The 15,844-nt window shown below is 53.9% G+C and overlaps 2 protein-coding genes across 2 annotated transcripts; one reads left to right on the top strand and one right to left on the bottom strand.

The window, feature by feature from the left end:
• Positions 1-217: 217 nt before the first annotated feature.
• On the bottom strand, positions 218-7,948 carry LOC122748194 (transmembrane immune signaling adaptor TYROBP). The gene is made up of 6 exons (XM_043993874.1): positions 7,888-7,948; positions 2,264-2,437; positions 1,761-1,787; positions 1,289-1,426; positions 950-993; positions 218-450 (listed from the first exon to the last, which is right to left on the bottom strand). The coding sequence occupies exons 1-6, from the start codon at positions 7,946-7,948 to the stop codon at positions 385-387; spliced, it is 510 nt and encodes a 169-aa protein (XP_043849809.1). The 3' UTR covers positions 218-384.
• A 1,539-nt stretch (positions 7,949-9,487) lies between these two features.
• LRFN3 (leucine rich repeat and fibronectin type III domain containing 3) lies at positions 9,488-13,443 on the top strand. Its single transcript, XM_043999258.1, has 3 exons — positions 9,488-9,709; positions 10,456-11,983; positions 12,573-13,443. The coding sequence occupies exons 2-3, from the start codon at positions 10,494-10,496 to the stop codon at positions 13,075-13,077; spliced, it is 1,995 nt and encodes a 664-aa protein (XP_043855193.1). The 5' UTR covers positions 9,488-9,709; positions 10,456-10,493; the 3' UTR covers positions 13,078-13,443.
• The last annotated feature ends 2,401 nt before the right edge of the window (positions 13,444-15,844 follow it).

Raw genomic sequence — 15,844 nt, 5'->3', positions numbered from 1 at the left:
TCTCATAAGCAAGGACTTGGCGTACCCCATTTCAAGCCCTCCAGCACCATGGATCCTTGGCTACCAGGCCCTAAGAGGTAAATATTCTCGTTCTCTGTTCCCTTTCAGGAACCACGAGTCCCCACAACCCAGTCCCTTGGGACCCTGGCATCTTTATAGTCTAGCCTCCCCCCCCATCCCTTACCTCCTGGAACCCCAAAGTTCAGCACAAAGAAGGTATCTGTTCCAAGTTTATTGTGAGAGGGATGGTGGGAGGAGAAAGAAAGTCCCAAAGATCAAAGAAGGGACAAGAAAAGGGAGAAGTAAGGGGTTAGCAGGGCTGGGGTTCTTGGAGTCAGAGGCTGTGAGCTTCCCACACTGGCCATCCTTGGATTGAGTCATGAGTCATCTGTAGAATCCACGTTGGGTAGTGAGGTCACTGTAGACGTCTGATCTAGGGCCCTGGAGTTCCTGAGTGGACATCAGAATGACTTAGTCAAGGGGTGACATGAGAGGGAGTTGTTGGGGGAGCCTGGGAGTAGGGTGGGTACAAAGCCTCCACTCCTCTTCTCAGGCATGAAGATTTTAGCTGAGAGTGTCCAGGGCTTGGCAGTGAGGACCCGGGGGGCCACCTCTCCCCAGACTTGGGTAAGGGAAGTCTTGGGGATCACCTAAGTGAGCCAGGATGCTTTTGTGCTGCCTCTTCTGCTCCCCCACCTCCCACCCCCAGGCCATTGAGCTCTCTCCACGGGATTCCTTCTGGGTGTGACTCAAGTGACTTGGGAGCCACAGTATTCTGCTTTCCAATTGCTTTCCTTAATCAAAGCCTTTCCTCCATCTTCCTGATGGGATTTGGGACTGGGGGGAACCTTTGGTTTCTGGCTCAAGAGGAAGAGTCCTAGAAGAACAAAGACATGGGGCTCCAGGGGAGGTTCAAGGAGGAACTGGGGCATAAGGGGATTTCTCTTACCTGATAGGGGGACTCTGTCTCTGTCATCCTCTGTTTCTTGGAAGCTGGGTGTGTGGAAAAGGCATGAAGCAAGAGATGTATGAGGCCTTCAGAACTCTGGACACTGGCCCCTGACAGCCAGCTCCTCCCTGTGCTCCATCCACTTCCCCAGTCACTGGTCCCTCCCTAGCCAAGGCTTTCACATCCCTGTCAGCCCCAAGCCTTGGTTTTACCCCAGAGTCTCCCCACTCCTTCATCCCCTGCTCTATGTAATCCTCACTGGTCTCTCTCCCACTCAGTCCCATCTTCTCATCACTGCCTCACTGTCACACTCATCAGTCCCCCAGTTCGATCCCTCACCTTCAGGGGCATTCCGACCTGGAGGCACAAGGCGGCCCAGATAGTAAACAGCCAGGGCAATGAGAATGGTCAGAGCGAGATCTCCAAGCACAATCCCAGCCAGGATCCCCGGGCCCACGGCTGGGCAGGGACTAGCTTCTACAGAGAACACAGGAAGAGTTAGGATAGGGCCAGTGGAGTCAGGAGATCACTGGGAGGGGCCAGGAGTCAAGTACAACAATCCCCTCCTGACTGGAGGGTCTGAAGGATTGTTCAAGGGATGCAAAGAGTAGACTTCCTGGAAGGGGGTCCATGAAGGGTGCTAGGGGTCAAAGGTGAGTCTTGCTAGGGAGTCAATGAGGTCTCAGAGTCAGTGGGGAGGACTTGGGGGGCAGTCAGCAGGGAGGGATTCTAGGGAATCAGCAGGGAAGGGGTCTGGGGTCCTCAATGGAAGGTCTGAGAAGCAAGCAGGACAGGGGGTCCAAACTCCTACCATTTTGAGCTGAGACCTGGTTGAAACCTGATTGGGGACAGAAAAAATAAACTTGCAATGACAGAGGGTTGAACTGCCCTAGCCCGGGGTTTTGACCCCAGAAGGGCCAATTTCATCAGAAGACAAAGCCTGCAGGGGGTGGTGGGGGGAGACTTTAGATGTCCAATCTGGCCCATCCCCACCTTCTCCCTGAGCCTCTTGGGACCATTAAGGTCATGGAAGAAAATCTCTTAATGCTTCCTCTCCTCAGTTCCTCAAACTATCACCCTCTGTCCCAACGGCCTGGACCCCCAATGCCCAGACACTAAAGAGCCTTAACACGGATTTGGGGAGGTCTGAGATTCTAGTCCTTTGAGCCTTTCCAGGATATACAGCTAGTCCCCCCAACTCTCCCCACTAGAGGTCCCCTCACCATCCCAACTTCCATGGATGTCCCCAGGCTCTGGGTCCAGAGATCATGGAGAAGATTTTCCTGTCCAGGACCCAAAGCACCCCTCACTCACCCCCTGGGGTCAGGAGCAGGGCCAGGATTAGGGCCAGGCCGAGGGTGGGAACTCCCATGGCTGGGCCCAGGGAATCTGGAGACTGGGGTCTGAAAAGCCAGGCAGGGTGTGGCGAAGTGTCTGAACAGAGAGGAAGTAGGAGGCGGGGAGAAGGGGGAAGGGAGACAGATGACACTGGGGGACCGGGGCATCAGCTCCCCCCAGGTTCCTACCCTGTCAAGGACCAGAGGCCTTCAGTTAGTCACAGATGGAACTGCTTAGGTCTAGGTTTTGAGCCTAAAGGCCTAATTATGATGTTCTCAATTTACTGGTCCTGTTCCTGCTGCCTCCCACCCCAGCAGCAGCAACATGCTGGAAAAGATGGGGGGGGCGGGGAAGAAAGAGAGAGATTAGGAGAGACAGAGAGAGACAGAGACAGAGAGAGACAGAGAGGCAGAGAGAAGGAACAGAGAGTCAGAAGAAAGGCAGAAAAATTGCAAAAGTTGGTCCTAGCCATGGGGGCTCTGTAGAGTCTTCTGTGGAGTCCACGGAACCAAGCAGCAGGAAGCTGGGTGTTGGCTTTGGGGGCTGGGACTGGGAAGGGAGAGCAGCTTCTTCTCTGCCTGAGGATGGATAGGAAATGGGGGGAAAAGGAGGTTCTTTCAGTCTCCCGGCCCCAAATCTCAACCCCCTCAGGAACCCAAAGTCAGTCTTATGATGTTTATGAGTATATCCGTTGGGTGGGGGGTAGGGGCACTTTCCAGGAGAAAAAAGGAGGAACCTGTGGCTTGGGCCCTGGGGAAATGACGCGATGGGCGAAAGAGAGGAAGGCCCGAATGCAATCCCCCTTCCCCCTTCTGTTTCCCCTCTTTCCCCCCACCCCATTCCACTCACAAGAAATGAGGACCCTGATCTTTTCTGGAGTCCCAGCACATGGATTGCTAGTTTTTAGATGTTTTAAAGACCTTGGAGGCTGGAGGATGGGGGGGAGGGGATAATTCAGGAAAATTATATGCCCCCCCCACCTGGAATGGGCTTCACAGGCCTCATTCTTTAGGTTAGGTTAGACCTGGGGGGACTGGGGGGGGGCTGCACTTAATAGTCCAGAGTTCTATCTTCTTAGCTACTGAGGTTAGATTTATCGATGAATTAGACCTTACCACAGACTTTGTAGACCTTACCAGTCTTCTTGGTAAGGAGTCATTGAGTCTAGCTGCCAAGGCCTATCAGGTTAGATTTGGGAGGTAAGAAACCAGCCGTCACTAGACTGTGTTGCTTGTCGAGATAATATGTAAAGGTGGAGCCCACCCACCCCCCTTGACTAATCACAGAAGCCTCAGAGTTTTCCACTGGATCAATCAATAAAAACTAAGCTAGGTGTGATCAGGTTCCCAATCCAATCTAATAAATCCAATAAACATTTATTTATTAAGTGCCTACTATGTGCCAGGCACTATTCTAAGCACTGTGGCTAAAATTAATAAAAAGAAAGACAGTGGGGGCAGCTAGATGGCGCAGTGGATAGAGCACTGGCTTTGGAGTCAGGAGTACCTGAGTTCAAATCTGGCCTCAGACACTTAACACTTACTAGCTGTGTGACCCTGGGCAAGTCACTTAACCCCAATTGCCTCACTAAAAAAAAAAAAAAGAAAGAAAGACAGTCACTGCCCTCAAGGAGGTTATAGTTTAATGGGGGAGACAACATGGAAATAAATATATACAAAGTAAGGTGTATATATAGGAAAAATAGGAAATAAGTAATAGAAGGAAGGTACTAGAATTTAGTGGGCAGCTAGGTGGCACAGTGGATAGAGTGCTAGGCCTGAAGTCAGGAAGACCTGAGTTCAAATATGGTGTCAGACACTTACTAGCTGTGTGACCTTGGGCAAGTCACTTAATCTTGTGTGCCTCAATTTCCTCTTCTGTCAAATGAGCTGGAGAAGGAAATGGCCAACCACTCCAGTGTCTCTGCCAAGAAAACCCCAAATGGGGTCACGGAGAGTCAGACACGACTGAACAACAGCTAGAATTTAGAAGGATTGGGGAAGGTTTCCAATAAAAGATGGTATTTTAGTTGGGACTTAAAGGAAGCCAGGGAGGAAATATCTTGAGACTGGTTGCATAGAATCAGTCATGCCTCGTGGGGGCTATATATAAAAACAGCAAGCTAGTTCAGAGACAGTCAGGCAAACTGTAGTCAAATCCAGCAGTAAAGAATCTACTTAGAGGGAATTCTCCCCACTCTGCCTCCCATCAGTAGCACTATCCCCAGAACAACAGTGGCTAATGGCAACATCCTCATTGGGAACTGAGAAATACACCTAGATCATAGTATACCCATGGAGGAAAGATGGTTTCTACAGAGAGTTATACCCAAGGGGGATTTCATGAAGATGGCAGACAGGGAGAAAAAGACCTTCCAGTAACCAGGAGCTGTGAATTTACCCAGTGACTACATGTGTGCTCTTATTTTGAGCCCACTCTCACCAAGGAGTTTGTGCGTGCAAGAGGAAAGCATTCCCCTGGTTTGGAGGTTGTAGGAATGGTGGATGTTTCTATAATAACTGTCCTTGCTATACCTACTTAATAAATACCCTTCCTGGGGCAGCTAGGTGGTGCAGTGGATAGAGCACTAGCCCTGGATTCAGAAGGACCTGAGTTCAAATCCAGCCTTAGCCACTTGACACTTACTAGCTGTGTGACCCTGGGCAAGTCACTTAACCCCAATTGCCTCACACCCCCCCCCAAATTTTTTTTTTAATTATAAATACCCTTCCTAAAAGTTCACTCAGTCTGGCTGATAATCCAAGGAAATAACACTAGTAGGGGCCCATGAGTGATATTAAAAAGCCTAACCCCTCAAGGTTACTTCAAGAATTCTGAGTAATAATAGTTGCCTTCTGAGGTTCTAGACTGCCAATGTGAGTGGTTATTTGGAAAAGTAGTCCCAGAGCAAAGAATTTTGCAATCTTTACAATGCTACATACATTTCAGTTATTATTATTATTGCTTCCTCACAGCTCCCTCACCAGAATTTTCATGTCTGCTTCTGGGGTCACATTTTATAATGGCCATTGACAAACTGGAGAACAACAGGAGGAGGAGAATGATTATAGTGGTGAATAAAATCATAGTATCATATATTTAGAGGCAAAAGGGACCTTTGAGATTATACAATCTCATCTCTTCATTTTACAGATAAGGAAACTGAGGCCCATGGAGGGGAAGTGACTTGGATTCTGAGCTCATGCCATATGAGGACTGATTAAAGAAACTGGTGATAGGGGCAGCTAGGTGGTGCAGTGGATAAAGCACCAGCCCTGGATTCGAGAGTTCGAATCCAGCCTCAGATGCTTGACACTTACTAGCTGTGTGACCCTGGGTAAGTCACTTAACTCTCATTGCCCTGCAAAAGAAAAAAAAAAAGAAACTGCTGATAGCGGACCTATGATGAAGCCTATTAACTGTCTCCTGACAGGGGGATGGATCGTATGGATTTACTTTGCTTGACTATACTTATTTGTAAACAGGTCTTTTTTCTCCCCTTTCTCTCAGTTTTTCAGTAGCAGGGGTATTGGAGGACAGGAGGTCAGCAAGAATGATGGGAAAAAAGAGGGCCAATGAAATCTTTTCAATGTACAAAAGAGAATGGATGTTGAGAAAGAAGCACAAGTAAGTAATCAGGAGAGCTTTGAAAGTGATATTTAGAATTTATTAGATACTTTTAAAAAAATCAAACAGTATGAAATGGAATGGCTTCGCATATAATCCTGTTGTGTTCTGCTGTTTACATGGAAATATTATTTGTTTTGTATTTAAGTTCAGAATAAAAAAATAAAACTAATTCAAAAAAGAAAGTGGTGATCTTTAGCTTGAAGAATAGAAAACCTGATAGCAATTGTCAAATGACTGTCTCATAGAAGAGTGATTGGCCTCCTGGGTCCCAGAGGGAAGAATCAGGAGCACTCGGGGAAAGGGGATGATTTAGACATGGTATCAGTAAACCTCCTGACAACTGAAGAAGTACAGTAAGGAAATGGGATGTGCCAGAAGGTCCTAGGTTGGCTATTGCTTAAGTAGGGGCTAAATGACTATTTGTCAAGGATGTTGGAGAGGGGCTTCATACCATTTAGATATTCTTTGAGATACCTGCCAGTCTTGCAAGTTTGTGTCTATTCTCTGTGTCAGGAACTTCTAGGGTTGGCTTCTATCTCTTCCATAAGTCTATCGTGAATTTTAAAATGTTTATTTATTTATTTATTGGGGGGGGGGGGCAATGAGGGTTAAGTGACTTGCCCAGGGCCACACAGCTAGTAAATGTCAAGTGTCTGAGGCCAGATTTGAACTCAGGTCCTCCTGAATCCAGGGCCGGTGTTCTAACTACTGTGCCACCTAGCTGCACCTCTCCCATAACTTTATGACTGTGTCTCCCTAGCTGTGTCCCTGATCCTCTCTCCCCCACCCCATGGCTTTGAAGCTTTGTCTCACTCTCTCTGTCTCTTCCATAGTTGCTAAGTCTCTGAGTTCCCTCTCTTTCTCTCTCAATCTCTCTGGCATCTCCTCCAGTGATGTGAAAGGAGCTGCCCCCAGGCCTGAGTTAATTTTAGATGCATTTTCTCATTAGATACAATTAGGAAGGAGTCCAGAAAGCATCTGCTGGAAACCTGAACAGCTTCAGGAACTGAGGGCAGGCACAGGCCCTGTCCAAGGTCATTGGCTCCCCCATCAGACCTGGGACCATGTCTGTCCATCCCCAACAGACTTAAACATTTGTTTCCCCCTTAGATATCCAGACCCTTAGACTTGGGTTCCCATTTCTCTCCCTCAGAAATTCCTCCCCTTGTTTTGGGAAAGAGAAGGAGGACTAGAGGAAGGAGGGTGAAGGAGGAGGAAAGAGGGAGTCACGGAATCTGGGAAAAGAAAGTCAGAGGTAGAAAGTCAGAGTATAGAGAAATAGAAAATGCAGGGTCAGGGTAGCTAAGTGGTACAGTGGATAGAGCACCTTCCCTGGATTCAGGAGGACCTGAGTTCAAATCTGGCTTCAGACACTTAACACTTACTAGCTGTGTGACCCTGGGCAAGTCACTTAACCCCAATTGCCTCACACAAAAAACAAAAAGAAAAGAAAAAAGAAAATGCAGGGTCAGAGAATGGGGAGAGCAGATCAAGAACAGGACAGGGTAGGGGTAAGGAGGGGTGAACTGTGGCCACTTAATTAACAACTATTTATTGACCTTTCAGAAATATTTGACACATTAACCAACCCCTCTTTCCATACACTCTCTCCTCCCCAACCTTTCATAGCTAGTTGCCAGAGCATGGCTCCTCCCCTCTCTGGCCAATCTTTCTCAGTCTCCTTTGCAATATCACTATCCATGTCCCACAACCTAACAGCGGGTGTACCCAGAGGCCTTTGCTTGGTCATCCTTCTATACTCTCTCTAGGATCATCTTCAGTTCCCATGGATTCAATTATCATCTCTATTCACGTATCTCACTTATCTACCTATTCATCCCAAAACCTTCTTGAGCTCCAGTCCCATACCTTCAACTGCTGGACAGCTCCACTTGACATAGATAGACCTCCCTTAACTCAAGTCCAAATGGGATTCTTTATTTTCCCCCAAACCCATCCCTCCTCCCAACTTTCAAGGACACTCCCATCCTTCCAGTCATCAAGGATGTTGACGTTGGAGTCTTCCTCCATTCTCCCCTCTCCTTCATGTTCCCCCCTCTATATTCATATTCCATTAGTTGCCAAGTCTTCTTGATTCCACCCCTCTGATAGGAGACTTTCTTTTAACTCACTACACAACCACCCTAATTCAGACCGTCATCACCATAGAAAGCTCTTAATCAACGCTTTTCATTCATTCACTCATTCTCAGTATACACTATTCCATTTCCCACTTCCATGTCCTTGCATAGGGGGTCTTCCATGGTGGGAATTCTGTCCCTCTTGGAGTCCTGAGCCCACTTCTTCAGAAAGTCTTTCCTAAATCCCTGCAGTTGTTAGCATCCTCTGAAAATCACTGAATCGATTTTGTATCTCTTCTCCAGTTTCCCTGCAGTAAAATATCAGCTCTTTGAGGGCAGGGGCTGGTTCACTTTCACATTTGTATCCCCTGCAAGGTAGCACCTTGTGCAGTGTACATAGTAAGTGCTTAATAATCAAGCAAATATTATTCAGTACCTACTGTATGCGGGGAGTAAAGAAAAGTGCTGCGGGTATGAAAGCAAACGGGAACCAGCGCCTGCCCTCGGGATGTATACATTTGCCTAGGGATACAACTTGTTTGTTTATAGTCAAATAAAGGATCGGGATCGATGCAAGATAAATACCTACGAATGGGGGGTGGGGGTCGGGGTGAGCACTAACAATCGGGGGAATGGAGATGGCTCCTTGAAGGTGGCAAAGTGAGTTGAGAGATTCTCAAGGATGTGGATGCCCAAGGATGGAGGGTCAGAAAGAAGGTCAGAAGATGGGGGATGGGGGAGCAGAAGAAATGGGGTCCGAGGACGGGGCCCACAAAGGGACCTAAGGCTGGGCGGGTAGATGTCAGGGAACGAAGGGTCAGACGGTGGGGGGCGGGGTGGAGGATGGGAGAGCACCAGGAGTGTCCGAGGATGGAGGAGGGGGCTGTTAGTCTTTCTGTCCCGTGGGCCGGGGAGGGCGGGAATCCAGGGTTCCCCCCGGCCTGGGACCGGCGTCCATCGGCATAGGAGTCTCCCATGACCGGTCGCCTTTAATCGGGGTCGCGCCTTTGCCTTTGCCTTTAATCGGGGCGCTCCTGTCCCTTTAATCGAGACCGCGCCTTTGCCTTTAATCGGGGCCGCGCTTGCGCCCGGCCCTGGGTTCCCGGAGCGACCCTCGCGGAGGCCGCCACGCGCGGAGCAGACCCGGGGGGGGGGCCCCCACGGCGGCGGCGGCGGCGGCAGCGCCTCGTCCCCCTCCTCTTCCCCCTCCCCCCTCCGGCCCGGCCCCGCGTGGGCGCGCCCCCCCCCCCGCACCTGAGCCACCGCCACGGCCACGCGCGGGGCGGGGCGGGGCCTCCTGCGGCCCGCGGCCCCTCCCCCCCGGCCCCGCGCGGCGGCGGCCGCTGCTGCTGCTGCTGCTGCTGCTGCTGCTGCCGCCGCTGTTGCTACTGCTGCGGCTGCGGCGCCGCCTCCGCCCCCCACGCGCGGCCCGGCCGCCCGGCGCCCCCCATGGCCCCTGCGCCCCGGGCCCCGGCCTCCTGTCCGCCCGGCCCCGCCCTGCCCCGCATCTCCCCACCCCCCACGCGTGTGCCCGGCGCCCGGGAGTCGGAGGCTGAGCCGCAGCCGGGGATTGGCGGGGCCCGAACCACGGCCTGATCCGGCCCGGGGCCTCGTGGGCCTGGGCCCTAAGGGTCCGGGCCCGGCCGCCCCACCGAGACCCCCGGGTCCGGGGGTGACCTGTGACCTGTGACCCCGCCCCAGGGGGCTCCAGGTAAGAGGCGAGCCCGCGCTGTCCATGGCCTGGGGGTTCCGACAATGCTGTCCTCTTTGTGGGTCTGTGCCTCTGTCTCTCCCAGTCTCTGTCTCTGTGGCTCGGCCCTGTCTCTGGGGGTGTCTGTGTCTTTGTGGCTCTGACTCTGCCCTCCGTGCCTGTAGCCCTGTCCCTGGGAGTCTCCATAAGTCTATCTCTAGCTCTGCCCGTGGATCTCTGTGTCTGTCTCTGTAACTGGGTCTCTGGGACTCTGGCCCCACCTCTGTGTCTCTGTAACTGGTTCTATCTCTGGCTATCTCTGTGTCTCTGACCCTATCTCTGTGTGCCTCTTTCTCTAGCCTTCCCTGTGGCTCTAGCCCTATATGTGTGTTTCTGTGGCCTTAGTTCTTTTCCTATGTATCTCTACTTGACCCCCCCCTCCAGCCCGTGTGTCTCTGCACCCCTTCTGTGGCTGTCCATATTTCTGCCCCTGCCCCATGTCTCTATGTATCTCTGCACACCCTCATATGTCTCTATGTATCTCTGTACCCCCTCTTTGTATCTCCATGTATCTCTACACCCCCTCTTTGTGTCTCCATGTACCTCTATACCCCCTCTTTGCGTCTCCACGTATCTCTACACCCCCTCTTTCTGTCTCCATGTATCTGCACCCCTTCTTTGTGTCTCCATGTATCTCTACCCTCCCCCATGTCTCTGACCTACTCTGTGCCAGCCACCCTAACCTGGGCTCATGCCTCTCTCCCCAGGGCTCCCGGGCACCAGCCTCCGTGCCTGTGAAGTGAGGATGCTGACCCTGCCGCTCCTGTGCCTGCTGGCTCTCAGCCCCCCACGGCTGGGGGCCGCCAGTGCGGTCGGACCAGCGCCTGTGCCCGATGGTTCAGTTTCAGGGCTTTGCCCACGACGCTGCCGATGCCAGACATCCTCACCACCCCGGAGCGTGCTGTGCCCAGGGGCTGGCCTGCTCTTCGTGCCTCCGGGGCTGGACCGCAGGGCCTCTGAGCTTCGCCTCCCTGACAACTTCATTGCCTCAGTTAGGCGCCGTGACCTCGCCAACATGACGGGCCTGCTGCACCTCAGCCTCAGCCGCAACACGCTGGCCCACATTGCACCGGGGGCCTTTGCTGATCTGCGGGCCCTGCGGGCCCTGCATCTGGACGGCAACCGGTTGTCCTCGTTGGGCGCGGCGCAGCTCCGGGGGCTGGTCAGCCTTCGCCACCTCATCTTGGCCAACAATCAGCTGGGCGTCCTGGCCGCGGGAGCCCTGGCTGACTGTGCTGAGACCCTGGAGGACCTAGATCTCAGCTACAACAACCTGGAGGCCCTGCCCTGGGACGCCGTAGCCCGCCTGGCCAACGTCAACACGCTGGGCCTGGATCATAACCTGCTGGCGGCTGTCCCCGCAGGGGCCTTTGCGGGGTTGCACAAGCTGGCTAGGCTGGACATGACAGCTAACCGGCTCACCACCATCCCGCCAGACCCACTTTTTTCCCGCCTTCCTGTACTGTCCCGGCCCAGACCGGGCGCCCCAGCCTCTGCCCTGGTGCTAGCCTTTGGGGGGAACCCACTCCACTGCAACTGTGAGCTGGTGTGGCTGAGGAGGCTGGCCCGGGAAGACGACCTGGAAGCTTGTGCCTCACCCCCAGCCCTGGGAGGCCGCTCCTTCTGGGCTGTGCGGGAGGATGAGTTTGTGTGCGAGCCTCCGGTGGTCACCCACCGATCACCACCAGTCGCTGTACCTGAGGGCCGCACGGCCTCCCTGCGCTGCCGGGCTGCTGGGGACCCTGAGCCCCGGGTACGCTGGGTGTCTCCCCGGGGCCGGCTTCTGGGGAACTCCAGTCGCACTCGGGCCTTTCCCAATGGAACGCTGGAGCTGCTGGCAGCCACACCTGGTGACGGCGGTGTCTTCACCTGCATTGCAGCCAATGCTGCTGGGGAAGCCACCGCCTCTGTGGAGCTCACTGTCGGGCCACCCCCACCCCAGCTGGCCAACAGCACCAGCTGTGAACCCCGCGGTGAAGGAGAAGATGGTGAAGGTGGGGTCCCTCTCACCCCCTCCTCATCATCTGCCTCCTCCTCCTTGGCCCCCATGGATCCCCGGGCTGGGCTCCCACAGGCCCCTGAGCATGAGGGTGATAGTGACGGGGGCAGCGTCCAGGTGGCCGAGCGCAGCGCCACAGCTGCCCTCATCCGCTGGCCTGACCACGGCCCTGTCCCTGGCCTCCGCATGTACCAGATCCAGTACAACAGTTCCGCTGATGACATCCTCGTCTACAGGTGAGAGGGGACGAGGTGTGAGGGAGCTCGAGACATGTTGGGTAATGGACAGAAGCCCAGAGGTGGAGCCAGGAGGACCCAAAGTCAAATCCTGCCTCTGACATTTACTAGCTGTGTGACCCTGGGCAAGTCCCATAATGCCTCTGGGCCTCATTTCCTCATCTGTAAAATGGGAGGGTTAGAGCCACTGGCCTCTAAAGCACCTTCCGGCTTTCAGTCTATGACTGGGTGAACATGACACTGGACAGTGGAACTAGGAGGAAAATCGGGGGATGGAGCTAATAGGAAAACTGGGAAATTGGCTAAAATGGGCGGGGTGGCAGAGACTAGAGGAACTGGGGCATCTGTGAGCCAGGGGTGTAGAGAGATGTGTCTGGAAGTAGAGGAGGAGGGGAGGGGAGGCTGGAAGGAAGAGGGGAGGAATTCAGTTTAATTCATGCATTTACCAAGTGCTCACTCAGTACCAGGCACTGGACTGGGCATGGGGAAATGAGGTAAAAAGGAAGCAGTCACCAGCCTCAGGAGCCGTCCCTTCCTGGGGAGCCCATCTTGGGCCAGAAACCAAGCTCGATTCTCTTCTCCCCTGCAGGATGGTCCCAGCTGGTAGCCGCTCCTTCCACCTGACAGACTTGGTGTCCGGGCGCACTTATGACCTCTGCGTGCTGGCAGTGTCCGAGGACGGGGCCACGGGGCTGACGGCCACGCGGGCCGTGGGCTGTGCCCGCTTTTCTACAGAACCCGAGCTGCGGCCTTGCCGCTCACCCCACTCGGCAGCTCCCGTCCTAGGGGGCACCATGATCATCGCTCTGGGAGGTGTGATCGTGGCTTCTGTGCTGGGCTTCATTTTCCTCCTGCTGCTCAGATACAAGGTGCATGGTGACCAGCCTCCAGGCAAGCCCGCAGCCCGGGGAGGAGTCAGCAGTGTCTGCTCCCAGACCAATGGGGGGGCCCCAGCTCCTGGGCCTGAGAGCTCAGCCTCAGACTCGGACCCTACACCTCCAACACCAGTCAAAGGGCACACCTTGGTACAACTGGACTTTGAGCCTTCAAGGGGGCCTAGGGGCCGGCTTGCTCATGAACGTGGAGGGCAATGATCCTGAGGGAAGCCCCTCGGACATCCCTAGCCCTGAACTGCTTCCTAGAATGTCTCCAGCCTCAGCCTGGCACGATCTTGGCCCCTTGGATGCCCTGAGACCTGGCCTTGGTCCTGGGAAATTCCTTGGCCTGGCCGGGCCTGGCCTCCCAGGTATCCCTAGCCCTGGCCCCAGGGAAGACCATGGATGGAGTAGATTCCAGGGGCTGTGGCTGGGCCAAGAATGGGCATGGGGGGAGTCCATGCTTGGATGCTGGCCCACCTCGCAGCTCCTGCCCAACCTCCTCTTTTTAACGATCCCGCAGGGGACTTGGCGGGAAAGTGGGGACACTATGGAGATTATGTCAAGAGAAACCTATTTTTCTAAGTTCTGGCCTCATTCATTCCCTGATCTGTCTGTCTGTCTGTCTAGTCAGCCAGCCATCATACCTGGGGTGGGGAGAAGATAAATGGGGTGATCGTCACCCTCACACATCCCCTTGGTCCTGTTCAGAAAACCTCCTTCGAGGCCAGGGAGTAGTCTGCCCTGCCCAGGGCCCCTGAGCTGGTCCCTGGAGCCCAGAATCTTGAGAACACCAGGGTCTGGGGCATGTGTGACTGGATTCACCAGGCATTAGGGACTGCTATTGGGGACTGGGGCTCCTGGAGCTTAGGGGCCACGTTTGGGATTTATGTGACACTGACCAGAAGCTGGTCAGAGCAGGCCAGAGAGTGAGGCTGGCCAGGATGGCATCCTTCGGATGGTCAGGGCCTAGGTTGGGAGGTGGGGTACTTCATTACCAGACCTGAGCATGTCAGCCCAGCCAGGTCTGACTGAGAGCAGAATCGCCAGATGTTGGAGCTAGGAGAAGGAATTCAGGGACTCTCGCCAAGCCCCTCATTTTACATATGGAGAAACTGAGGTCTAGACTCTGCAAGGGAGCTGCCGCCCATGGGCACACCTTGAGCTGAGAGGACTCAGCCCCATCTCTGGGCTGACCCCAGTGAGCTGGGCTGTGGGGTCCAGGCTTGGTTCCCTCTCTCCAGGCCTGTCCCTTCTCTCCGGGGTGGTGCACCTGGTCTCTCTGGACCTCACCGTCCTCATCTGTAAGATAAGGTTGGACTCGGTAACTTTCAAGATCCCTCCCACCTCCAGGCCCATGAGACTATGCCAGTCACCCCAGTAGCTGACATGCTGTCCAGGGTGAGGCTAAGGCCCGAGCACTGGGACAGGCACGAGACAAGAGGAGGTTGGTGCCTGCTGCCTGGAGGAGGGGCCCCCATTGAGCCTTAGAGGATGGGTGGCATGGGGCAGTGGGTGGGCCCCAGGGCTAGACCTTCCAGGCTGAGAAACCAGTCCGGGGGATTCCTGAGGCTGTTTGCTCCATTTGTCTGGATCATGGAGCTTGTGTAGGGAGTAGCAGGTCAGAGGGATGGCCTCCGATGGCCTTGAATGTAAGCCAGCAGTCTGGCTTTGGTCTTCTGAGTTCCAAGGGATGTTTTGGAGCTGGGGGTTTGGGGGCTTGTAGATTCAGAGCTAGAAGGGATATTAGAGGCTGTCTGGTCCAACCCTCTCATTTTACAGGTGAAGAAACTGAGGCCAAGAGAAGTTTCAATGGGGGGCAGCTAGGTGGTGCAGTGGATAAAGCACCAGCCCTGGAGTCAGGAGTACCTGAGTTCAAATCTGGCCTCAGACATTTGACACTTACTAGCTGTGTGACCCTGGGCAAGTCACTTAACCCCCATCGACCCACAAAAAAACGAAAGAAAGAAAGAAAAGTTTCAATGACTTGCCCGGGTCTGAGGTGGGATCTGAAGCCAGATCTTCTCAACTTCAGCTCCTGTCCCCCACCCCCTATTCTATACCACTACTGCTCCATGATGATACCAGGTCCCATGATCCTTGGTGAAGGGTGGGCAAGAGGCTGGTTTTCCTGCAGTCACCAGGCATTTCCTGGGTCCCCAAACCATCCACCCAGCAGCACTGGCCCCAGCAGAGGATGGGCTGGGCAAGTGTTGTCCTCAGTGCTCATGTGTGCTTTCTTGTGGCCAAGAAGAAGGCCCCATCTGGCCCATTTATCAGCAGTGATGGATTCAGGTCATTACCCCAGGGAACACTCGGCTCCAGGACTCCTGAGTTATCCAGCTGTGGTCCATAGCTTCTCCTGACCTTGTTCGAAAGACTGTTGTGCCCAGTGTCCTCAGGGAGAAGGGAGCCAGGCTGGTGGGGGAGGTGTGGATCTCTTAGAGCCCACGGGTACTCAAGTCAGGGGTAGTTTCACTCCCTTCCTTGTAGGGAGAAGGGAGGGATGGAGTGAAGTCCCTTGGCCCTCACCAGGGGAGGGAGGGAAGGTTGCATGGGGTGGATAATGTTCCACTAGGCCAAGATGGACAGTGAGAGGGGTGATGGGGCAGGCATTGCAGGCCGAGGGCCGGTAGGATTGAAGGCAGGAGAACATGGGGCCCCTTTGGTGGACAGTGGCTCCAGTTTAGCCAGAGTGTGGGGTGCACAGTGGGGAACACTAAGAGACAACATTGGATCCAGGCTTCGGACCCCAGAGGAGTTTGGGCTTGGTCCCATCAGTTCCAAGGGACGTTTTCTGGGCTGGGGAAATGCCGGAGCTGCCGCTCCCCATTTGGATTGTGTATAAATTGAATGGGGGAATTCCAGTTCAACCCCCCACTCTGAAATCCAGTAGGGGGCTTGGACAGGGCAGCGAAATTGGAATCAGGAAGATGTGGGTTCAGATCTTGCCTCAGACACTTTAGCTGAATAACTGGATCCATGT

Source organism: Dromiciops gliroides, chromosome 3, assembly GCF_019393635.1.
Source record: "Dromiciops gliroides isolate mDroGli1 chromosome 3, mDroGli1.pri, whole genome shotgun sequence".
Lineage (NCBI taxonomy): Eukaryota > Metazoa > Chordata > Mammalia > Microbiotheria > Microbiotheriidae > Dromiciops > Dromiciops gliroides.
Note: the sequence above shows the minus strand (reverse complement) of the source record. Positions and strands in the feature narration are given on the sequence as shown.

Excerpts from the sequence above, each read along its gene's own strand:
- LOC122748194 (XM_043993874.1), bottom strand. The coding sequence starts at position 7,948 with ATGGAGGAAGACTCCAACGTCAACATCCTTGATGACTGGAAGGATGGG. Across the intron at positions 2,438-7,887 it reads GGATGGGAGTGTCCTTGAAA|TGTCATCTGTCTCCCTTCCC; the intron begins GTTGGGAGGAGG and ends CCGGTCCCCCAG. Across the intron at positions 1,427-1,760 it reads CCAGGTCTCAGCTCAAAATG|AAGCTAGTCCCTGCCCAGCC; the intron begins GTAGGAGTTTGG and ends TGTTCTCTGTAG.
- LRFN3 (XM_043999258.1), top strand. The coding sequence starts at position 10,494 with ATGCTGACCCTGCCGCTCCTGTGCCTGCTGGCTCTCAGCCCCCCACGG. Across the intron at positions 11,984-12,572 it reads GATGACATCCTCGTCTACAG|GATGGTCCCAGCTGGTAGCC; the intron begins GTGAGAGGGGAC and ends TCTCCCCTGCAG.